The sequence below is a fragment of the Rhinichthys klamathensis genome, unplaced genomic scaffold (assembly GCF_029890125.1).
Source record: "Rhinichthys klamathensis goyatoka isolate OS25496 unplaced genomic scaffold, OSU_Roscu_1.1 h1tg000014l_1, whole genome shotgun sequence".
In the NCBI taxonomy this organism is placed as follows: Eukaryota; Metazoa; Chordata; class Actinopteri; order Cypriniformes; family Leuciscidae; genus Rhinichthys; species Rhinichthys klamathensis.
The window spans coordinates 1,227,919-1,254,014 of record NW_026606566.1 but is presented as its reverse complement, the minus strand read 5'-3'; the positions used below and the strand labels follow the sequence as shown (position 1 = coordinate 1,254,014).

The 26,096-nt window shown below is 38.6% G+C and overlaps 1 protein-coding gene across 1 annotated transcript in view; it reads left to right on the top strand.

Moving 5' to 3' along the window:
* Window positions 1-3,838: 3,838 nt before the first annotated feature.
* The window catches only part of cul3b (cullin 3b), a 48,559-nt gene continuing 26,301 nt past the window's right edge, over window positions 3,839-26,096 (top strand). The window contains exons 1-10 of the mRNA XM_056270783.1: window positions 3,839-4,087; window positions 5,511-5,708; window positions 9,334-9,447; window positions 12,750-12,910; window positions 21,717-21,831; window positions 23,038-23,266; window positions 23,948-24,093; window positions 24,190-24,366; window positions 24,893-25,063; window positions 25,149-25,256. Coding sequence (XP_056126758.1) covers window positions 4,025-4,087; window positions 5,511-5,708; window positions 9,334-9,447; window positions 12,750-12,910; window positions 21,717-21,831; window positions 23,038-23,266; window positions 23,948-24,093; window positions 24,190-24,366; window positions 24,893-25,063; window positions 25,149-25,256 — 1,482 coding nt within the window. The 5' untranslated portion in view covers window positions 3,839-4,024. The remainder of the gene's footprint in view (window positions 4,088-5,510; window positions 5,709-9,333; window positions 9,448-12,749; window positions 12,911-21,716; window positions 21,832-23,037; window positions 23,267-23,947; window positions 24,094-24,189; window positions 24,367-24,892; window positions 25,064-25,148; window positions 25,257-26,096) is intronic.

Genomic DNA, 26,096 nt, shown 5'->3' with positions numbered 1-26,096 from the left:
GCTCGATTCAAAGCGGTAAGCTTGTAATAATGTTTTTAATTCCAGAGGTACTGGTGGATTTCCGCGTGAGATTTGAGCATGTCTTTGCGTCATTACGTCACATCTGTACACATAAAGAAGGAGTCTTGGCTAGTATAAGCTATATTGCGTGTGAGGATTCTGGAGGTGGAGATTTATAGCCTTTTCTCACAGCACTTGATATAATTAAACTTATTAATTTGATGGCGGATCTAGAAAGGTTCAAACGACAATCACCAGTTACAACAGATTCACCCGCTGTAAAATGCAAAAGATTTCGTTCGGACTTCGGAGTGGCTACAGAAAAAAAGAGACTGCAACCGGACCCATGCGAAAACAAGGATAATATTGGAAGGACATTACATGTAGTCACGCTATGCTGACATTGTTAACATTAACCATTTGAGAACAAAGTATAATCTGCACAGTTTTGCGTGATATGATAAGCGATTTTTAGATTTAATCAGCGCGATTTACTGCAATGATTTTTTTCCCTTTGTTGGTCAGAACAAAAGTGGATGTTTCTTGTTCAGATGACACTTTCCAGTGAAAATGATTATGTTGGTCATACTTCCAAAAAGAATAATCTGTGATTCTGAATGCCAGTATGCACACCGGCGCGGCGACTGACAGCCTCACACTCTCCTCAAACATCGTGTTCATGTGCCGTGTCGAAGTACAACTCACGTTAAGTTGATAATTCGCGAATAACTGCAATTGCAGATTTCGAACAGAGATGGCGACAAAGAGGAAAAACTGCGGACTGCAGCTTTAAAGGGAAGAACCCAATGTGTACAGGTGGAAGGTATTAAGTCAGATCCACTGGAGGTTGTTAATGGAGTCCCTCAGGGATCTGTGTTGGGGCCGCTATTCAGCATATACGTATATAAATTGTCTGGATTTTAATGTTGATAACACAGGGTTTCATTTTTATGCAGATGATACTATTATTTATTGTTCAGCTTCCTCTAAGCAGCAATCTGTGGCTTTTTTACAATCTGTTTCGATATCATTCAAAATAGGTTTTGTGCCTTGAAGCTGGTCTTACATGATAAAAAAACTAACTGCATGTTATTTTCAAACTCTAAAACTTCTTCTGAAAATACAATCTCTCTTTGGACTTCTCAGGGGAGTCTGATTACATCAGCATCGGAGTACAAATACCTCTGTATTATTATCGATAACACATTACGTTTTAGTTCACATATCAAATATTTAAGGCAAAAACTGGATTTTATTTTAGAAACAAGTCATGCTTCTCATTTAATCCGAGGAAGAAACTAGTGTCTGCTACTTTTTTACCAGTTTTTGTCTATGGGATGAAGTGTATCAGCACGCTCCCTCTTATCTTCTTGTCTCTTTGGATGCTTTGTACCATGGTGCTCTGAGATTTATAACTGATTGTAAATTTTCAACACACCATTGTGATCTATACAAAAGGGTTGGTTGGCCTTCGTTGAATATTCAAAGAAAAATGCACTGGTATTTGTGGATATATAAAGCTATATTGGGTTATCTGCCCTCTTATCTTTGTTGTTTTATTAAACGGAAACTGCCTGGCAATTACTCATTATGTTCTGAATCAAATTACAATCTGTGTGTGCCTTTTGCCAGAGCCGAGCTTGGTAAAACCTCTTTTAAACATGCCGCAACCTTCTCCAGACTGAGATGAAGCACAACAAATTTGGTGTCTTGTAGTCAATTTAAAATTGTATTAAGTAATATTCAGAGTAAATTAATGGTGTGTAAATGTTTTTAACCAGTTGCATGTTTTATGTTTATATGTAATCAGGTTTTTTGTTGTTGTTGTATGTCATAACTTTATAACTGTATATGCAAACTCAGCTGCCTATGGCCAGGACACTCCTGTAAAAGAGGTTTTAATCTCAGTGAGTCTTCTGACCTGGTTAAATAAAGGTTCTAAAAGTATGATTTGAACCATGCCAATGCTATTCCACTAATGCCAACATAATTGCCAGGTCTATTCAAGAGAATGTTGTGTTCGATAGTATCCAATGCAGCACTAAGATACAGTGACACCAATAGAGAGTTCGGGTTATAAGAGCAAAACATTTGTAACTCAGTGAACAGTATCAGTATTATGATATGTATACCATTAACCATACAGTTTCTTTCTAAAAAGGAACATAGTTGTGACTGTGAGTATATGGCCTAATTCTCTCAAGGTTTAATAACAGAGGAACAATTCCAGAAAACTCAGAAAACAAATGGATAATTCGGTCAATAAAATGTTTAATTTAACAGAATTTATCAACTTGTTGCCTGCTGCGGTTGTTTTAATTCACATCCTTTCTAAAAATATGAAAGTTTTTGGTTTAATATATTCTTAATATATAAGACTGTCAATGAACTAATGTATTGTTGTTTTATATTTTATTTGTTCATTGTTTATTTTGTTGGATTTTAGTTGGACTTGGTCAGAACTGTTTCAGAAATATTATCTTCATGATGCCCGCTGCCTTTGGGCTCAGTGATATTGAATTTAAATGACATGCAAAATAAAGATATGTTATGTTACATTATGATGTCATAATGTTTTCTGGAAGGGACTAAAGAACAAAGTATTTTTATCAGCTGAAATGCAGAATACAAATGTTTTATTAAGTTAAATAGACATTATATAACAGTTTCAGGTTATGTTTTAGTGTTGGTAACATGTCCCACATTGTCCCACACAAACTTAGTAATCGTCCCATGTTTGGTTTGTTTGGTGGTGGTCAGGTCACCCTACCTGGGACTCGACCCGGGCCCTTCTCGCTGTGAGGCGACAGCGCCACCCATTGGATCGTTTGAAAGAAGCCTTTAAATTCGTGAGCAGAAGTTGTGTTGAAAACGCCATGAATTTCAGTGCGTGTTGGTGATTACTTAGTAATGAATTATTAATTATTATTATCGTTGCTGAAGACAGCGTTGTCACGTGATACTTTTTACTTTTCCCAGTGCCTGTCCAAATGGACCAATTACAGTTGTTAGTGTTTAATGGATAAATGAAGATATGTTATTTATAGCAATTGTTAGGACAGATTTCCATTTGTATAGCAGCTACTAATCTTTGGAAATATTAGGTGTGCACCAACCCCTCGAATTAGACAACATGACATGAGGATATGACTCAAAAATGAGCATTTCTGGGCGGTCAAGTGCCTCCATGAGGAATGCAACTTTGTTACTGCAGGGGTTTGCAATCTTTTAGATGCCATGGACCCCCAAATATGATCATCACTGTGTGAGGGGGACCCACCCTAAAATTGATATGGCATCTGTATTTTATAAACATCCAGTTTTTATACACATTAAAATTTAATATTATAAATCTAAATTTAAAGTTATTTTTTGATTATTTAATGTTAATACAATTTGTATTTATTTATATTAATATTGTTTTTATTGATTTATTTTAATCTAATTTAATCTATTTAATGGATACACAACTAACTCATATATTTTTTTTAAATAATATTATTTATTTATGTATTTATTTAGATCTAATTTATCGATTTACTCATTTATTTATTATTATTATTATTTATTTATTTATTTTTTGTAAATGTTTTCTCTAGCCTTGTCACCCCCTTGCGGTCCCCTGAGGGTCAGCAGACCCTAATTTGAAAACCCCTAACTTGTTGGGCACAGTCTTTAGCCAATAACATTTACATAATCCGAAATACAGTTATTAATTAAGTACAAGTTTCTAAAATATTGAGGGCTACCAATATTTAATGGGCTACTAGTCATATCTTCAAATGTGCAGTATAAGATCTCGCGTGAGTTCACCTCAGTGTTGAGAATCTGTGGGATTTGCGCGTCCGCCATCACTAGAGCCCGAAAGTAGCAGAACGCGAAGCGGTTGTCAACAAGTCCGAAGAGTGAGACTCGTAAAGAAGGTCAAGTGGTGGCTCAGCGCTGCCTCAGTATACGTGTCCCCCGTCTTTTGTCAGAGAAGACTTTCATGTGAAAGGAGACAACGGCGGGGAATAAGCCAGACATGTCAAATCTCAGCAAAGGGGGCACTAAAAAAGACACCAAGATGAGGATACGAGCCTTTCCTGTGAGTATGAGCGTTCAGAGCCGGCGGAACATTCACTCGAGCTCCGAGGATCCAAGCTGACAGGCCTATGTGGACAAATCCCTTCACACTGCCTCGATGTTTTCCCAAATCCCACAAGTAATCAAATAACCATCATGAGAGGAGTGTCAGGTTGATCTAGATTTAGAATCTCTTGCGTTGTTTTTTGTTTTTGGTCACAATGACATAACCCAACGAGCCTGTTAGCTGGCTAACCTGTTTAACAGCAGTAAGTTAGAGATAATCATAAATAAATGCGCGATTAAGCTACCCAAATACAATGATTTCACTGCTGCAGAGCTCCTCAGTGAGCATATACAATCACCGGTAAATTTGAGTTAAACACTAATCAAACAGATTTGTTATAGTAATGTTGTTTTTGGCAGATTGATTTGTCTATGATAACTTTTTCCATGATGTATCGTTGTCTAATGTATATGTCACACATGGCCAGCGCATAATGCACCTGTGATGTGACACGCTTCTAGTGAGCGTTTAGTTATTGCCAGCGAAGAAACAAGTTCACTAGCACTAATGCTGCAAGAGTGTGTGTGATGTTTACAGTTGGCCTGGTCTAAACACTCAATACTGTAAAACCAATATAAACCGATCCTGACGAGCATTTTTGTTCTGAATCACATCTATTGATCTGAACTGTTTGAGCTGAATATTCAATTGATATTTCAGTTTGATTTTAAGCAAATATAGACTACCTCAGGACACACACCTGTTTTAAGATACTCAAACATTGAGACAGCTCCCCTTTATCACCTGTTGGCCAAGACTTCTGCATTGCCTCAGTAGACTATGGATATAGTAAGCTACAATGTTATTGTACGAGTGTCATAAAACATTGAAGTAAGTTTTGTCCAATACATTGATACTATATATTTTCTTAGAACTAACTTCTCTGAGCCGTCGCCTAAAGTTCACACAGGTGTCCCAGACTAAGTAGAGTGACCATTACATAGCTGCAGTATGTAGTGTTGTATCATATTAACCATGGACGTTTTCCATGACAACCAGAAAATGGCACAGTAATTGTGTCTTTTCGTGAGATGTTCTGCTTGACAAGGGTGTTTGTGTTATCTTTCTTTTAGAAAAATGCGCTTTGTCTGTTGTTGTTTTAAGTAATGCAATCATATTCACACATTTGTTTACATTTTGTATTAATTTAATATCTAATTTAGGTTGGTAATACGTTACCAATTCAAGGTTATGCTGACTCATAGCAAGAGGAAGGTACTGCTTCTGTAAGCCTTATGTACTGAATCTGATGATGCTGCTTAATATTTTGAATCGGGCAACCTTCATTATCACAATATTATCAAAAGTTTTGAGCAACCTGTATCACCTTTTCTCTGTTAATGGTTCCACCACTTATTTGATCTCCACTTCATTACAGATGACCATGGATGAGAAATATGTCAACAACATCTGGGATCTCTTGAAAAATGCCATTCAGGAGATCCAGAGGAAAAACAACAGTGGGCTGAGCTTCGAGGAGCTCTACAGGAACGCCTACACCATGGTCCTTCACAAACACGGAGAGAAGCTCTACACAGGCTTAAGGGAGGTGGTCACAGAACATCTCATCAACAAAGTAAGAGCCATATGTGTCTGTCGTTCCTCTTTTCCACCATGAGGGTTCTGGTGTCTGATCTGGAACCATTCTGTGCATTTCCACAGTTCTCAGATCCCCTGGCCGAGTACTGGATCTGGCACAAGAACATTTATGCATTTGGCAGATGCTTTTGTCCAAAGTTCATGCATTTACTGATAAGGCTTAAAAAAAAAATTTGTTTGGTTCCGGTTTCCGACCGACCCTGTCAATTTATGTGCGACCCAAATTTATTTTATGAGCTTGGGGAAGAAATAATAAAAATTAAATAAATACACAAATAAAAAACTTTGAGGCGAACTATAATTAAATTTACGTTTTTGTACAGCACGCGATGCAAGATGCCATCTGTTGTCCTCCAGCAAAACAAACGAGGCAGCTACATGGTCGTTCACACATCGTTCGTCAAACTGAACTATAATACATATAGGCTACAAGTTTTTTTTGTTTTTTTTTTGTCATTAAGGACACTTTTATTCATATACGCACACATACAAATGCATGCATTCATAGGCACGCACACACCACATGATGAGTTACAGAGTAACCTCCATCCGCCTCCCAAGTTTCATTAAAAATCATCCCAAATCCCAATACCCTCTTCTGCTGTCTACCACTTCTTTCGCCATGTATTTGTTCGTTTCTTTTATTATTTTATGCAATCCAAAACACTCTAACCTGCCGCGCTTCGTATCTCCAGAGCCCGTCTAACTTGTCCGCGACAAATGGATTTTTGAAGGACAAGTAAAAGAGAATTTTACTTGCCCGAACGGACAAGTAGCCTGATTAGAACATCAATAACAAACAAACAAATAACTAGAGAATCACTAAACCGAGAGAATGATCTTATTACAATTATTGTAAGTTGCGATCGATTGTGGATAATAAATGCATTAGCCTGCTGACGGTGAGGTGCGCTGTTGACGCTCGCGCAGCCTCTCGAGGAGAAATCTACACACATGAGCGCAGCACACATACACACACTCAGTTAACAACATACTGCCTATAAACAAATCTAAATGTGGAGTTTCTATATTTTAACATATGTGTTAAGCAGCCTCAATTATTTTTCCTGAATACCATATCACAATGTGACATTGATTTCCTACAACAGTTCAATAAACAGTTACAATTAAGTCACTTACATTTTAGATGAAATATTGGCTGTTTTTGTTCTGTTTCTGCAGCGAAAATAGTTCCAAACAAAAATCACAGCAGAACCACGGCGCATCTCACAGGAACACTCAACCTGTTTTCATTACTGAATGATTCAGCATTTTGACCGAATCGGTTGAGTCAAAGATTCAATGACCCATTCATTAACATCTGTCTCATTCTTGAATGAATCAACCGTTTAAACGAATTGTTTGAATTAATGAATCAATGACTCACTCATTAATACGGCCGCCTGCCGCCACCTATTGGCAGTTTAGTCTTATGTTTATAAGTAGCCTAGTATGTCTTCTTTCCGATGTTTCTTATTTGTACATTTAAATAAATTTCATAACATTATTTTATGCAATTGTAATTTTTCAGTGTAAATTATTTAATTTGATCAGCCCTACTTAGGGTAACAGTATGCTTCATCTTTCATTTTAAATTCCTAAATTTGATCAATAAATTCAATTATTTAGAATAAGACGACACTATAGGGCATTTAATAAGATTGGGGGAGGGGATGCCCTTCAAAGGTGCAGATATTACAATATGCCAATTTAATTATCAAAGCTGATTGAACACTGATGAGAACATTGCTTCAGAATAAATAAATTAAAAATTTAAAAAAAATCCGGACAAGCAACTTTTTTACTCTGACAAGTGAATGACAGATTTACTTGTTCGGAGGGCAAGCACATGAAAAGGCTTAAGGTCGAGCCCTGAATAATTTCCTACCTATCCCTTGCTGCTGCCACTAAAAAAAAAAAAAAAAAAAAAAAAAAATCCCTACCGACCCATGACCTCAACTGCCAACAAACCGGAACCAAACTTTTTTTTTTTTTATGCCTAATGTTATCCTATGGCCTTGGTGTTGCTAATGCGATTCTGTGCTGTTTAAGCTACAGATTCAGCACCAGTTCAGTGGAAGAGGGATATCAGGGGGTAGAAAGTAGCGCTGCACGATTAATCATATCGCAATCGCGATGTCAAGCCTATGCGATTATATGACGCAAAATGCTGCGATTTTATATGAAATAAACAAAGAAATTAGGGCTGTTAACGCAATTAACGCAGCATCTCTTATTTTTTTGTCATCCTTTGGCTAGTGTTATGATCCCTCTGGCTCTTAGTCGTGCGAATGCCTTTAAACCATTCAACAAGTCAAGTCAAAAGAGCGCGCTGCATGTGAATGTCCCGACAGTGACTCACAGAAAGACGCGCGCCAGTATCATACGCGCCAGAATACAGCTCTCTTTCGCGCTTGAACGAACAATAACACACACAATTATGCCAAAATGTTGTTTTGTCGAGTATCTTCATAACATAAGAGCAGTCTTATGATGGACGTAAAGAGTTCTGTTAACAGCGGCTGCTCTTAAAGGGCCAGCAGCCAATAAAGCTTTCTGTCAGTAAAGTTAATCAAAGAACAAAGGGAACAGAGAAAATTATTCAGTGCTCTTGACTAAAGAACTTTTGTTGCTTTAATAAGGATTAGTCTATATAATTTATAATTTATGCAGTGCAGACTGTTTGATAACTTTATTCAATTTATGTATATGTCCTACCCGTTAGACAGGAGGGGGAGGAAGGGGGTGATTGATAACATCATTATAGATGTTATCAATCATTTAGTTGTTGCTATTTTGAGTTGAGAAATACACATTTCAGAATTATCACTAATCTGTGTGTGCATTTTGCTTTAGAACCAAGCAAGTTGGCTCATGAAACCATTTATTTATTATACCGCAATATTGACCTCAATAATCGCAATATGACATTTTCTCCAAATCGCGCAGCCCTAGTAGAAAGTAATGTGTGGAGGAGATTGTTGAATTTTCGCATGTGACTTACTTACTTACTTTATTTGTATATGTCCCCGAAGGGCAATTGATTTTACATCAAGACAGCATACAATAGGACAATTTACAATACATTAATAATAATACTGTAGGTGGCGCTTCTGGAAAAGCAGAAGTCCAGCGGTGCTTAACTTTGTTTCTGACACTCTTCTGAAGAAATTAGGTCAAATATTATTTACGTGTTTTCCAACAGCCGTTCAGATTTCACAGAAACAAGAGATCCGGTTCTGTATTTTCCTCTGCTTTTCATTGTCCTTTAGCAAAAAGAATTAGAAATTAGAATAAAAATAATCTGTCACATTGACGGTGAATGTGTGTGTTGGTCTGCACAGCACAGACACGTTAACAGACATTCATTCAAATGAAAATGTTTTGGTGTGAACAGGCATTATTGGATTAATGAAATAAGAGCGACTCTCTTAAGTGGGTTTAAGGTGTGATTTTTAATGTATGTCATGTGTTTAAGTTGAAAAAGAAAGATAATGCTTCGTTAATGAATTACACCAAGTTGGGTTTCTGCTTGCTGGGTTGATATGAATTAGCAGGTTGTTTATCCTTCCCTTATATCTTTTTTTTTTGTCCTTTAAAAGGTACGCGAGGATGTGTTAAACTCCCTGAATAACAACTTTCTGCAAACACTGAATCAAGCCTGGAACGACCACCAGACGGCTATGGTGATGATCAGAGACATCTTGATGTACATGGTGGGTCCTCATGGCAACCTTTCATTGTGTGTGGTTTGATTTTCGACTTGGTACTTGTCTGTGTGAATGGTAGCTTATCACAGGGCTTGCAAGGCATCACTGTTTTGATAATTCCTCAAAAATTCTGGTTAGGTGCATTGTTTTCTAGTTGTAATTCTCATTTTAATTCTCTTGTCGTTCGATACCTCTTGAGATGCCCCATGTCACGGCACTATGTGTGCGACTGTAAACAAAAAAACAAAAAGACATTCTTCGAAAAGAACACAGAAAAAACACCCACTGAAGCCACTATAATCCATCAGTTACTCTTACGAACAAGACTTAAAATGTGCCTCTGTACTCCCTCGTCCTCAATTAAGGGGCCTGTTCTGGTGTGTTCACACTTGGCATGTTTGGTTCGATTAAAACAAACTCTGATGCGTGTGGTTCATGTAAACGAACCAAAAAACAGGAAGATGAGACCCTAAAAAGGACACAATGCTCACGCATATCGTTTTTTTTCTCGTCATAGTCGTGATGTTGCCATCAGTTCGGTACTGGCAGATCTTTGTGTCTGTGTGACGGAGGGATTCCTGACGCTTTTACACATAAGCTCTTCACGAGTTCTCATCCGGTCAAAATACCATGACATGCAGGCTATGCACATACAGCGGGAGCGTTTAGTCTCACAGCACACAGCATTGTTTTGGATGTTCAGTGAGTTTCGTCTCAAAATAGGCAATACGTCATAAAAGCCGACCAATCAGGTTGTGAATGTATCCCTATGCCTTTAGGTTCGGTGATAAAAATGCCAAACTGAACGCTAAGCAGACCAGGACTAAATTATTATTATTATTATTTTTGTTACGGACCAAGCCGTATCGAACTACATTTGTGAACACACTCTTAATTTTTTTGGGAGTGAAATGGTTTCTAAGGACTTTGCAGTAATGCATAACAGAATACTTAATAAATTATGCTAACATAATTGATGACAACCTTAAAGATGCATTGCGCACCTCTCTGAGTTTTTGTAGAACTATGCCCCCCTCTGGCAACAAGCGAAACTGCCTTACTGTCTTTGTCTTGCGTGGAGTTTGCGTTGGGGTTTATGAACTACAAGCCGGTAGTTCTTGAATCCTCTTTGAATCCATCTTCTACTTTTGTCGAAAGTTGACTGAAGTTTTGTCGCTCGAGTTGTCTTCGCTAATACGGAGAATGGCGGCGAATACACAAACCTGCCAAACATAGCCAGGGGAGCGTGAACGCGCATGACGTCACGCCCAGTCTCACGTTCCGGCCCGAATCCCTCTTATTTATTTTACTGTACAGGATTATAGAGGCAATCGCAGTGATCAGAGAAGGGCTCATTCAGCCCATCAGGCAATTGTTTAAGCATGTATGGGTTAGAAAAACAGGTATTTTTAACATGAAATGTTGCGCAATGCACCTTTAAGGTAACTAAAAGCGATTGTTCACCTAAAAATTAAAATTCTCTCATCATTTACTCGCTCTCATGCCATCCCCAATGTTTATGACTTTCTGTCTCCAGATAAACACAAACAATTTTTGGGGGGAATTGAATATGCCTATATGAGGCCATATACAGTATATAATGCAAGTGAATGGGTGCCGCTCGGCTGACGTTTGAAAAACCACACACTGCGATCGTGACTAGGGAATCGGGATGCCGTGATTATCCAATTTCACGATTAACCAGAATTAAAATGGGCATTATTATTTAACCGTAAGGATTTGGAAGCGATGGTTAAAAACCGATGAAAATTAGTCTTTCAGACTGGGGATCAATTACTTGTGCCATATATGTGCTGCGCTGGATGCAAAAAAAAAAAAAAAAAGTTAACTTTTACGTGTACCTGCAGGTCACACATGCGCATTTAAAAAAAAATTGCGGTAATTAGTTTATCCACAAGGTGCCAACCGTGCCCTGGGGGCGTCGATTCACATGGTAGTCGAAGAAGAACTGCATGAACAGAACAGACCGTAACACATGCAAGCTACAGCGACAATGGAGGCTGACACAGACAAGAGCTTGTGTGAAGAGGTTAGAAAGTACCCTCATTTGTACAACTCTAGCAAGCAAGAATACAAAGATATATATAGTATATTTATATATTGAAGAATACTTTGCCAGGCTGTGCCTTCCACTTTGCGCATACGCATAAAAAAAACCGAAGTATATTGCTTAAAGCTTACAAACCTTGTAAATATTACGTGGCTTGTTTTTCATGTCAAAGCTGTATTGAGCGAGTGGTGTGCCAAACTACATCTCCAGCTGCGCGTTAGCGATGTAGACGGCTTCATCGACTCTAAATGCGAGAGAACATCTGTGGTGATCTGAAGCCATTTGCATGTGTTTTTGATCCGTTTATCTGTGTGGATTCATTTACTTATTCAACCTTCATGCTATAGTGACATTTTATAGTGACATGAGGGTGAGACAACTGCAGCAATGCAACTCCCCCTAAGATAACTAGAAATGACTAGAAATCATCCAGTTGGGATCTGACTGTGGCAGGGATGAATGCGCTCCTGAAGAACGCATCTTTTCTTCAGCAAATGAAAAGCCACGTTTCATACGCGATTATACATTTTGTATTTTGACCATATTTTGTAACCACAATTTTTCCTGGAGTTCACATAAAGATGGGATTCCTTCTGCGGCACACGAGAGAGGTTGAGGCCAAACAAGATTGGACACCGTTGACTTTCATTGTGTGGACAAAAACTGAGACATTTTTCAAAATATCCTTTGTGTTTCTCAAGAAATAAGGTCTTGCATGTTTGGATTAACATGAGGGTGAGCAAATGATGATAGGACTGTCATTATTGGGTGAACCATCCCTTTAAAAAAAGATGCAAAAGTATCATGAAATAATCGCGTGCGACTTGTGCCTTATGTTCCAAGTGAAGGCATGATACGGTTTGTTGAACAACAAACCGAAATGTAATTTATTTATCAACCTAAATATATAATAATAACATTTCTCTCCTGTACGCATTCACAAGAGTGTATGAGAGCAGCGGTTAACGCCCTCACGTCCAGGAAAAGCACACAAGCGCACCATTTTGAGAAATCATGATTAATAAAAGCTGAACAAAAGTTCCTGATCAACTTTAGCTCTTCTTTTGCTGCCTCGCAAGCACTGGAATGTCTTCCAGGAACTGCAGATATATTTTAGTTTCTCCTGCTGGGTGGTTGTGCATGTTTCCAACTAATTTGACTGTTGCTCGGAGAAGAGCTTTATCTCCTTTATTAGCTTTATCCCTCTCTCTCTGTCTCCCCTTCTGTCTTTGTATAGGACCGGGTGTATGTTCAGCAGAATAATGTAGAGAACGTCTATAATCTAGGTCTCATCATCTTCAGAGACCAGGTGGTTCGATACGGCTGCATTCGGGACCATCTAAGGCAGACCTTACTAGACATGATTGCCCGTGAGAGAAAAGGAGAGGTGGTGGACAGGTGGGTGTCGTCTTGTTTTGTGGTCGCATAGCAGATATAGACCATGCAGAAATCTGTGTAATTCATCGTAGCAAAATGGCAATTTTTTGTTGGCACACAATATATATTTTTTAATTGATCAAACCCTACATCTGCTAAGTTCTTTGCCAAGGAGATTTTATAAATCCTGATGTGAGCCCCATATGTGCTCTCTTTGCTATTCCCTTTTTGTGCACACACAACATCAAAGCATGAGCCGCTGGCTTGAAGGTCTGAGTTTAAACCCTGGAATGAACTGGGGTGTAAAAAGTACTGAGAAATTTTACATAAAATAGGTAATATGTCAGAATTATATTTTGAAATGTGAAAAGTCAAACTTGCCAATAACACTTGTGAGGTCAAAAAAGAAATTCCACAATTAATTGTACTTAATGATCTATTCGCTTATTTTTTAATAGATTCGTTAAATCAAGAGAGTTTGGTTGGTTTCATTAAAGGGATAGTTCACCAAAAAATGACATTTCTGTCATCAATTACAATTACTCTCAGGTCGTTCCAAATCTGTAGGACTTACTTTCTTCTGTGAAACACGAAATAAGATATTTTGAGAAATGTCTTGGTGTTTTTCGTCCATACAGTGGAAGTTAATGGTAAAAAACTGTTGGATTACCAACATTCTTCAAAGTATCTTATTTTGTGTTCTGCAGAAGTAAGAAAGTCATAGAGGTTTGGAACGACATAAGGGTAAGTAAATATGACAGAATTTTCATTTTTGGGTGAACTATAACTTCAAAATCTCTTTAAATCTCTTTACTGGTATGAAAAATATGATATTGTGACAAGTTTACAAAGCATTAGCATCGGTAAATATGAGGAGCCGCACAATAATAGGGATAAATTCATCTTCTTGATGTAAAGCAACTGAATGTCCATTAAAAAAATAAATACATTGTTTTAATTTTTTGTTGCTTAACAGAGACATAAACGACACGCACAATGAACTGATATTAATATCACCTGAATAGGGCTGCACCATATAGAAATGATCAAAATATCGCAAATGTACAAATGATATGTATATCGCAATGGCTTACAATAACTGAATGATTTTAATACTTCAAAAGATTACGAAGACTCTAGGTTTTAGATTTCAGTTCATTTCTGCAGCTTATATGGCCACATACACACATTTATGTCAATAATCCTGTGTTGGTGAGCACTCACAGAACATGCATGTTGGCTATATCAATTACCAGTTGGTTTTTAAATATAATTTAAATTTATTTTACACACTTTATCGAACATTATCGTGTCGCATATGGAATATCACATTATTTAATGAGTTATTGCATATTTTATTCGCTTTTTTTCTACAATAGCCCTACTCCTGAACTTCTCATCAGTTTGTTAGATGTTGGTTAACTACGTCTTTATTTCAGTATTTCAGTAATAAAATTTTAAGTTAAGCTTTCCCAATCTTTCTTTATATACTTAGACATTGTTTTCAATCTTTCTTATTTTCCTTTTTCTGTTCTGTCACAGAATGCTTTCTTTCTCTGCCGTTTTTGATGTGACGTGAGCAAAGGTTTAGCAGTTGCCATGTAGAAGCAAAAGGCATTTTCATATGAAGCTGATATCTGGATATGTATTATGTCACTGCACGAAGGGGTAAAAGGGGGATTACATATTTTGAATTTAAAATGGTGGCACACATTTTATTGTGATGATATTTTTGGGCCATATTGCCCAACCCTAGTGGGGCTAGTGACAATTTGGGACTTGGCCAGTAGAAAAAAGCCCTGCAGGGTATACAGTAATATCGGTCCCAAAGTGTGTCAAGCAAATATCCCTGGCACCATCACAGCACCAGCAGCCTGAACCGGGACGGAAACATGCTTTAATGTTGTTTACACCAAATTCTGATGTGTTTTTAGAAACATTTTGATGCGTTCTCCTGTGTTGGTCTAGGTTTATACATTTTATTAAAATCGAGTACTCCAATTTTAAAGTCGAATCGTGACAGCACTAATTTAAACCCATGAAAATGCAGATCCTGTTGTAAATTATACTGAAAATCACTACCTAAAACTGTTGTTCCATCATTACCCCGTAGCAGATTTTGACTTGTATAAAAAAAAGCTCTAAACAAACTTAAAAAAATAAAATAAAAAAACTTGAAGACTTTGTCCACAGTAGTTTTTGAATTAGATAAACTCTTTACATCATTTGGTTATCAGATGTCCTTTTGTAATCTCCAAATGAACGTTTTGGAAAGACCTACATTTACCTTGGGACAAAAAGCTTGCAGAAAAATACATTTTTGTCAGAATCATCCTCAAATCAGAACTTGGTAAAACATTTATCTTTATTTCACAAATGTTTCAAGCCTCTCAAATCCTAGTCTTAATTTTTTTTTTGTTCTTGAAAGTATATCATACAACAACAAAAAAGGCCTTACGGTCCTTTTAAAGGGTTAGTTCACCCAAAAATGAAAATGATGTCATTAATGACTCACCCTCATGTCGTCCCAAGCCCGTAAGACCATCTTCGGGACACAGTTTAAGATATTTTAGATTGAGTCCGAGAGCTTTCTGTCCCTCCATTGAAAATGTATGTACGGTATACTGTCCTTGTCCAGAAAGGAAATAAAGACATCATCAAAGTAGTCCATGTGACATCAGTGGATTCTAACTTATTTAGTTAGAATCCAATTTAATTAGTTAGAACATTCTAACTAATTTTCAACAGTTAGAATGTTTTGAAGCATCGAAAATACATTTTGGTCCAAAAATAACAAAAACTACGACTTTATTCAGCATTGTATTGTCTTCCGGTTCTGTTGTGGATCCGCGTTCAGTGCCGCCGCTGACGTAAGACGCTGCTGACGTGTGTCTGGTGTGTGTGTGTGTGTGTGTGTGTATTCGGGTTCTGTTGTGGATCCGCGTTCAGTGCCGCCGCTGACGTAAGACGCTGCTGACGTGTGTCTGGTGTGTGTGTGTGTGTATTCGGGTTCTGTTGTGGATCCGCGTTCAGTGTCGCCGCTGACGTAAGACGCTGCTGACGTGTGTCTGGTGTGTGTGTGTATTCTGGTTCTGTTGTGGATCCGCGTTCAGTGCCGCTGCTGACGTAAGACGCTGCTGACGTGTGTCTGGTGTGTGTGTGTGTGTATTCGGGTTCTGTTGTGGATCCGCGTTCAGTGTCGCCGCTGACGTAAGACGCTGCTGACGTGTGTCTGGTGTGTGTGTGTGTGTGTGTGTGTGTATTCGGGTTCTGTTGTGGATCCGCGTTCAGTGCCGCCGCTGACGTAAGACGCTGCTGACGTGTGTCTGGTGTGTGTGTGTATTCGGGTTCTGTTGTGGATCCGCGTTCAGTGCCGCCGCTGACGTAAGACGCTGCTGACGTGTGTGTGTGTGTGTGTGTGTGTATTCGGGTTCTGTTGTGGATCCGCGTTCAGTGCCGCCGCTGACGTAAGACGCTGCTGACGTGTGTGTGTGTGTGTGTGTATTCGGGTTCTGTTGTGGATCCGCGTTCAGTGCCGCCGCTGACGTAAGACGCTGCTGACGTGTGTGTGTGTATTCGGGTTCTGTTGTGGATCCGCGTTCAGTGCCGCTGCTGACGTAAGACGCTGCTGACGTGTGTCTGGTGTGTGTGTGTGTGTGTATTCCGGTTCTGTTGTGGATCCGCGTTCAGTGCCGCTGCTGACGTAAGACGCTGCTGACGTGTGTCTGGTGTGTGTGTGTATTCGGGTTCTGTTGTGGATCCGCGTTCAGTGCCGCCGCTGACGTAAGACGCTGCTGACGTGTGTCTGGTGTGTGTGTGTGTGTATTCCGGTTCTGTTGTGGATCCGCGTTCAGTGCCGCTGCTGACGTAAGACGCTGCTGACGTGTGTCTGGTGTGTGTGTGTCAAGTCAAGTCACATTTATTTATATAGCGCTTTTCACAATACAGATTGCATCAAAGCAGCTTCACAGTGATAACATGAAAGTAGTACAACACAGTTCAATAATATTGTTGAATATTAAATATCCCCAACTAAGCAAGCCAAAAGCAAGGCGACAGTGGCAAGGAACCAAAACTCCATCAGATTGGATGGAGAAAAAAACCTTGGGAGAACCCAGGCTAGTCAGGGGCCAGTTCTCCTCTGGCTAACAATCATAGGGTTTTAAAGAAGCTTTACAGTAAGTGCATATCAGAGAGTACCTGGAAAAAATACATTTAGTTAATCATGTAATATTTAGGGGATAACATATCGCCGGCGTTGAGTCGTCTCTTCGCAGGCGTTGAGTCGTCTCTTCACAGGCGTTGGTCTTCTCATCACAGGCGTTGAGGCATCCGAAATCCCCGTGAGAGGCAGGATACCAAACTGGAGCCTACGAACGCCATTTTTCTCGGGACAAGCGTCCCGAGATAACAGCAGAAAGGCAGATGGGAAATAATTAGCATAGCTGATGTTCATAATGATTTCCATTACACGGGAGTAGGTGTTAGAAAACCATAATCTCACAACTCTCCGCAACCCAAACTCTCCGCAACCCAACCGCAACCATACGGACCGACCCGTTTGTCTATAAGGCTGTCGAGCCCCACTGGTGCGTTAAGCAGTTTCAGTGGCAAACGGTTCCGTATGGCATAGCAGAGGACTAAAAGGTAAGCATTATGTGAATGCTTGACTAAAGAGACACGTCTTTAGTCTAGTTTTAAACTGTGTCAGCGAGTCAGAGCATCGGACCGTATCGGGAAGGCTATTCCAGAGTTTTGGAGCTAAATGCGAGAATGCCCTCCCTCCTTTCGTGGACTTTGATATCCTAGGAATGACCAGAAGCCTTGAATTTAGTGATCTTAGAGAACGCGGTGGATTGTAGGGCGAAAGAAGGTCCGTTAAGTACATAGGAGCTAAACCATTAAGGGCTTTATAGGTCAGTAGTAGTACTTTGTAATTGATACGGAACTTAATAGGTAACCAGTGCAGAGATGATAAAATCGGTGTTATATGATCATATTTTCTTGATCTAGTAAGAACTCTAGCGGCTGCATTTTGCACTAACTGTAGCTTGTTTATTGAGGATGCAGGACAACCAGCTAATAAAGCATTACAGTAATCTAGTCTCGAGGTCATGAATGCATGAACTAACTTTTCTGCATCGGAAACAGATAGCATGTTACGTAATTTAGCAATGTTTCTAAGGTGGAAAAAGGCTGTTCTTGTAACAGATGAAATATGATTTTCGAAAGACAAGTTGCGGTCTAGTATAACACCCAGGTCTTTTACTGTAGTGGAAAAAGTAACAGGGCATCCTTCTATATTAAAGTCGTATTGTAAGAGGTTTTGTGTGTAGTTTTTTGGACCAATAAGTAATACCTCCGTTTTATCTGAATTTAATAGCAGGAAATTACGCGTCATCCAGCATTTTATATCTTTGAGACATTCTGTCAATTTAGATGAGGTAATGTTTTCATCTGGTCGTGATGAAATATATAATTGAGTGTCGTCTGCATAACAGTGAAAATTAATTCCATGTTTTCTTATAATATTACCAAGTGGCAGCATATATATTGAGAATAGCAGAGGGCCTAACACCGATCCTTGCGGCACTCCATAGTCTACTGACGTTAACTTTGATTTTCCCCCGTGTAAAGAGACAAAATGATAACGGTCAGATAAGTACGATCTAAACCAGCTTAATGCCTGTCCCTGAACACCAGTGTAGTTTTGTAGTCGATCCAAGAGTATTTTATGATCTATAGTGTCGAACGCGGCGCTAAGATCAAGTAGGACTAGTATTGAGATACAGCCTTGGTCAGAAGCTAAGAGTAGATCATTTGTAATTTTAACTAGCGCAGTTTCTGTACTATGATGCGGTCTGAATCCTGACTGGAATTTTTCATAGATATCATTTTCTTGCAAAAAAGAGCACAGTTGAGCAGATACAACTTTTTCTAGTATTTTGGACATAAATGGAAGATTTGAAATGGGTCTGTAATTTGCTAGGTTATTTGGATCTAGTTGCGGTTTCTTAATGAGAGGTTTTATTACTGCCAACTTGAATATTCTTGGAACATGACCTAAGAATAAAGACGAGTTAATAATATTAAGAAGAGGCTCTTCCACTACAGGTAACACTTCTTTCAGTAGTTTAGTGGGTATTGGATCTAATGAGCATGTTGTTGGTTTAGATGCAATAATAAGTTTATTTAGCGCTTCCTGTCCTATCGTTGCAAAGCGGTGTAGTTGTTCTTGAGGGACGATAATTGAGGCTGAATCATAAGAGACCATAGAGGATTGTACATTTATAATTGTGTTTCGAATGCTTTCTATTTTCTCATTGAAATAATTCATAAAATCATTACTACTAAACTGTAACGGTATATTTTGCTCCGGTGTGTGTGTATTCGGGTTCTGTTGTGGATCCGCGTTCAGTGCCGCTGCTGACGTAAGACGCTGCTGACGTGTGTCTGGTGTGTGTGTGTGTGTGTATTCTGGTTCTGTTGTGGATCCGCGTTCAGTGCCGCTGCTGACGTAAGACGCTGCTGACGTGTGTCTGGTGTGTGTGTGTGTGTGTGTATTCCGGTTCTGTTGTGGATCCGCGTTCAGTGCCGCTGCTGACGTGTGTCTGGTGTGTGTGTGTGTGTGTGTATTCCGGTTCTGTTGTGGATCCGCGTTCAGTGCCGCTGCTGACGTGTGTCTGGTGTGTGTGTGTGTGTATTCCGGTTCTGTTGTGGATCCGCGTTCAGTGCCGCTGCTGACGTGTGTCTGGTGTGTGTGTGTGTGTGTGTATTCCGGTTCTGTTGTGGATCCGCGTTCAGTGCCGCCACTGACGTAAGACGCTGCTGACGTGTGTCTGGTGTGTGTGTGTGTGTATTCCGGTTCTGTTGTGGATCCGCGTTCAGTGCCGCCGCTGACGTAAGACGCTGCTGACGTGTGTCTGGTGTGTGTGTGTGTGTATTCCGGTTCTGTTGTGGATCCGCGTTCAGTGCCGCCGCTGACGTAAGACGCTGCTGACGTGTGTCTGGTGCGCCCGAGCTTCGTTTACAGTCTGAGGGAGACGCACGCTGGAAACAAAACAATCTTCACAAACATGTCTAAGGATTTCCACACAGAGGAAGACTTGCATTTTTTTGCCCAGACATATTTATTTGAACCCGAACACACGGACGCACCAGACAAACGTCAGCAGCGTCTTACGTCAGCGGCGGCACTGAACACGGATCCACAACAGAACCCGAATACACACACACACACCAGACACACATCAGCAGCGTCTTACGTCAGCGGCGTCACTGAACGCGGATCCACAACAGAACCGGAAGACAATACAATGCTGAATAAAGTCGTAGTTTTTGTTATTTTTGGACCAAAATGTATTTTCCATGCTTCAAATTTTTTTAACTAACCCACTGATGTCACATGGACTACTTTGATGATGTCTCTATTTCCTTTCTGGACAAGGACAGTATACCGTACATACATTTACAATGGAGGGACAGAAAGCTCTCGGACTAAATCTAAAATATCTTAAACTGTGTTCCGAAGATGAACGGAGGTCTTACGGGCTTGGGACGACATGAGGGTGATTCATTAATGACATCATTTTCATTTTTGGGTGAGCTAAGCCTTTAACTGGTGACCAACTTCCCAACTGATGGTGGTTCTGGTCACGGTTATAAAGTAGTCCAGTGAACTAAAGATTCCCCTTTTTGTACTTCAAGTGCTGTGCACCCCAGGAATGTGTGGCAATCTTCAGTACGTAATCCCCTTTGTTTATAATGAACATGAGTGTTCTGTAGTAGACGTGATAATCACACAAGAAACGTTTTTGTGTGATGTTTTTTAATAGTTACCGGTATTCAAAGTCCATAGCTCAGTATTGCACTTCACAATCACCATCACCACCTTTTGAAGAACCTCTTGTTTGTCTTTTGTTCTCCCAATGTAAAAAAAAAATACTTTTTAATTATATGACACCGTTGATCTCTATTTGTTTTTTCTGAGGTATTTTTAGCGCATGTTTATAAAAATGGTGTAAAGGTCTGAGAATGGATTCTCCTGCCTGTGACAATGTAATTACCATAAAGTTATTGAATGCACAAACAATTTTGCAGCATTTGTTAAAAGTTTAATCCGTATTCATGTTTCTGATGTTAAACTGCACATCCTTTTTTAAACACCAGGGTTCGTATGGTCATGAAAAACAATTTCCGGGAAAATCAGGAAAATGTCAATTTCCGGGAAAATCAGGAAAATGTCAATTTCCAGATCTGCTATAGTTAAATGAATCCAGAAAGTTTTGGAGAAGTTATGGACACTTGTTCCACAAATATCTGTAATAGAATACATGTTTAATCAGGGCCTGAATTTACAACCTCTTTACGAATTTACGACCTCTTTCTCTCCCTCTCTCGCTCTCATTATGACGAGCGATTGGCTTAACATCAGCACCTCAGTCCATCGGCACACTGCGATACAACACTTTCTCTCTCGCTTCCGGACCGTTGACGGAGTTGTCACTTTTTTGTAATTGTCAAGTTTTGTCAATTTAAACATTCAAGCAATTTTAAACCATTCGGTACTCGCACATAAATCCTCATTGCAAACCGCATGTTTAATGTTAGACAGCACAGAGTAAGCCAGTCAGATGTTTGCCATTGCAGAAGATAATTGGAGCTCCACACGTTCTTTAGTTTTAGCATGTGTACATGGATCTACATTTATGATTTGCTGCTTTCCACAACCATCAGACAGACAGAATGTATTAAAGGTAACAGGAAAAGATATCTAACCGTAGGTTTTTCTTATATAGATTGTAAATAAATGTTTGTCTTCATTCAGGGGTGCCATTCGTAACGCTTGTCAAATGTTAATGATTTTGGGATTGGAAGGACGTTCTGTTTATGAGGAGGATTTTGAGGCCCCATTCTTAGAAATGTCTGCTGAATTCTTTCAGGTTTGTAAAGCTAGATTACACTTTATTGCAGTAGTATTTCTCTATTAGTTGGAATAAGTGACATATAAGGATCACATTAAATATATATATATATATATACACATTTATTTATATATATATATATTAGGGCTGGGAAAAAATTAATCGTAATTAATCGCATCCAAAATAAAAGTTTTGTTTACATAATATATGTGTGTGTAGTGTGTATAATTATTTTGTATATATAAATACACACATATGCATGTATATATTTAAGAAATATTTGCATGTATATACTGTATATATATTTATACATCATTTATATTATATATAAATATACATATTTTTATATGAATAACACATTTTTCTTAAATATATACATGCATGTGTGTGTATTTATATATACAAAATAATTATACACACTACACACACATATTTTATGTAAACAAAACTTTTATTTTGGATGCGATTAATCACGATTAATTTTTTCCCAGCCCTAATATATATACATACATACATACAATACCGGTCAAAAGTTTGAAACATTACTATTTTTTAATGTTTTTGAAAGAAGCCTGCATTTATTTGAATGAAAATACTGTAATATTGTGAAATATTATTATTACAATTTAAAATAATGGTTTTCTATTTTGATATACTTTAAAATATGATTTATTTCTGGGATGCAAAGCTTAATTTTCATCAGCATCATTACTCCAGTCTTCAGTGTCACATGACTCTGCAGAAATCACTCTGATATGTTGATTTATTATCCATATTGGAAACAGTTGTGCTGCTTAATATTTTTTTAAAACCTGTGATACTTTTTTCAGGAATCTTTGATGAATTAAAAGTTAAAAAAGAACAGCGTTTACCATTCAAAAGTTTGGGGTCAGTCATTTTTTTCTTTCTTTTTTGAGAGAAATGAATACTCATTATTCAGCAAGGATGTGTTAAATTGGTAAAAAGTGTTATTACATTTTTATATTGTTAGAAAAGATTTCTATTTTGAATAACTCTGTTCTTTTTAACTATTTTATTCATCAATGAATCCTGATAAAAGTATCACAGGTTCCAAAAAATATTAAGCAGCACAACTGTAAATAATGACTGATTATTTTTTTTTTGTGCATAAAGATATATTGAAGGAAGTATGTTTTTTTTCTCTCCTTTTGGTTTAAACCTATTAATTTGTTATATGTTTTTGTATATATTAATCTTTTTCAGATGGAAAGTCAAAAGTTTTTAGCTGAGAACAGTGCAAGTGTGTACATAAAGAAAGTTGAGGCCCGCATAAACGAGGAGATTGAGCGAGTGATACACTGTCTGGATAAGACGACGGAGGAGCCGATCGTAAAGGTGGTGGAGAGAGAGCTTATCTCCAAACACATGAAGACCATTGTAGAGATGGAGAACTCTGGCCTGGTACACATGCTCAAGAATGGAAAGACAGAAGGTGCACTGTCTCATCTTTGTCATTTATCATTACTGTTGTTGGTAACACTTTACTTGAAGGGGTGTGCATAAGACTGACATGACGCATTCATAATCATGACATGACACATGTCATGAATATGAAGGAGGGTTTATGCATGTTTATGACAACTGTCATTAAGTGTCATTCGCTCAATTATGACATTTTTAATGCAAATATGACATTGTTTGAGATGTCTTTATGACACCTTGACATAAACCAATACATCATAATCTGTCATTAACATGACATAGCAGATTAATGATCAAACTTAAGAAACCACTTAGCTTTATGGGTTAACATTACATTAAACTGTCATGTGGTTGGTTTTGACATTGGCTGTCATGAGGCCAAAAATGCATCAGGAGATTTTTCCTGAGGTCCACTTACGTCATTTTTTCACCTTATGGCGTCCACAAATCAAGACATTTTGATCATTGACCCCTTGCTTGGAATAAAAGAATTTGATGAATTAAAGATTACAATTAATTTTGTTCCTAAGTTCAAAATGAAACATTTAATGAGCATGAATTGCAAATTAAATGAACATTAAATAGAAAATTAATAGGAAATTGACTTTAATGGTTTGTGATCTTTTCTATGTGAGTATTATAAGAGAATATTCGTGTGTGTGATTGTGTGTGTGTGATTGTGTGTGCACAGATTTGGCCTGCATGTACAAGTTGTTCAGTAGGGTGCCAAATGGCCTGAAGACCATGTGCGAGTGTATGAGCTCATATCTGAGGGAGCAGGGCAAAGCTCTGGTGTCTGAGGAAGGAGAAGGCAAGAACCCTGTTGACTACATCCAGGTACCAAGATTAGAGAGAGAACAATACCTAACTAGAAGAACACAACAGAAGATTTATGTCAAAACCTCCCTCTTTCTTTCTGCTTCCTTTCTGTAGGGCCTTCTCGATCTGAAGTCACGGTTTGACCGCTTCTTGCAAGAGTCTTTCAACAACGACCGTTTATTCAAGCAGACCATTGCAGGGGACTTTGAGTATTTCTTGAACCTGAACTCTCGTTCACCCGAGTATCTCTCGCTCTTCATTGACGATAAGCTGAAAAAAGGAGTGAAAGGAGTGAGTCATTTTCTCTAGTCACTTGATTAGTGGACACCTTCCAACTTTTTGCTGTTTTTGCTGAAAACAGTGATATGAAACTGTGTAAATGTGAATGCTGTTTTCCTTACACCATTTAAGGCAGGGGTTTCCAATCCTGGTCCAGGTGTGTTTAATCAGGATGGAAGATGAAACTCTGGGAGCAGGATTGGACAACCTTGATTTAAGGGGTTATAAAACAGCGATTTAACATACCTTTGTTTCTGCTGGTTAAAGTGGCTTATGTGGCCATCTAAATTTATAAGCGTTTTTGACGAGCGTGTGAGATGCATACATGTGCGTGGACAGACGGATATTTAAAGTAATAAAAAGATGATGAGAAATTGACTTGGTGACTGTGATGGGTTGTTCAGAGTAAACCACAACTATTGAGCAACTAAAATGTAGGCATTTTAAAACCTTTGACCGTTAGAGTAATCAGTTTTTTTTGTAGATATTAATAGTAGGTAATAGTAAGGTGTATGTCTGTTGTTTGTCCCTCCTTCAGCTGACAGAGCAGGAGGTGGAGTCCATCTTGGATAAAGCCATGGTGCTGTTCAGGTTCATGCAGGAGAAGGATGTGTTTGAGCGCTACTACAAGCAGCACCTGGCCAGAAGACTCCTCACCAACAAGAGTGTCTCTGATGACTCAGAAAAAAACATGATCTCAAAGCTAAAGGCAAGATCTGCTGCTGAACAGAGTAGAAGGTCAGTGTGCATATAATACTGTATACATCTTATTTGATTTGTCTCTCGTCCCACAGACGGAGTGTGGCTGTCAGTTCACATCTAAACTGGAAGGCATGTTCAGGGACATGAGCATCTCAAACACAACCATGGACGAGTTTCGGCAGCACCTTACGTCAACAGGGGTGAGATACAAATGGCACTCGACCAGAATAAGTCGCGGTTACTGCTGCCGTATCTGCGGCACATGCGCTTACTCTTGTTGACTGTGCTATAACCATAGACTTATGACAAGTTATGACATAGACAAATGTGTCAAAGCGCATTTTCACGATTATATTCTCCTTGCCATAAAATAAAAATGATTGGAAAGGTGGGTTACTCTGCATGGCAGCATTAAGAGTGGTAGCCTAGATTTCTAAAATATGGATTAGTATGCTTTGTTCATATTGTGACATCATTATTTCATATTTGCAACAAAGAAAAATGTTTGAAATTTACTTTTAATAATTCAAAACGCTGTGCATTTCAATAGGTCGTGCACATACGTTATTCGTTATCTATTCTCTTTTTAACACTTATCTATTCCCATGCTGACAGCCCTCATTACTCTCTTCTGTTCATGCTCAAGAGAGATTTATACTGAACCCCCTTCTCTCTCTCTCTCTCTCTCTCTCTCTCTCTCTCTCATGCGCAGATGCGCTGGGTCTCTCGTGCAAGTGAAAATAATTAAATGCCAGGTGCTGAAACGAAGCGGTTCAGGGATGCAACTGCATATTATACTGGCTGTATATGCCGTTGTGGCATCCGCACAAATTGCACAACCCATCTATATCAATTGATCTAGCTATTATCTAGAAGCTGAATGCCTTGTTGCGTTCACTATAAAAAATGAGATTTTTTCTCACTTTTGTTTGTATAGAGTTGGCAGTTTATGATTTGTTACTTCCACAAATCATAACACACTGCTCAAACATTCTAAAACCTTTGAACAATTGGGTTGATTAAACACATTTGTGTTACAC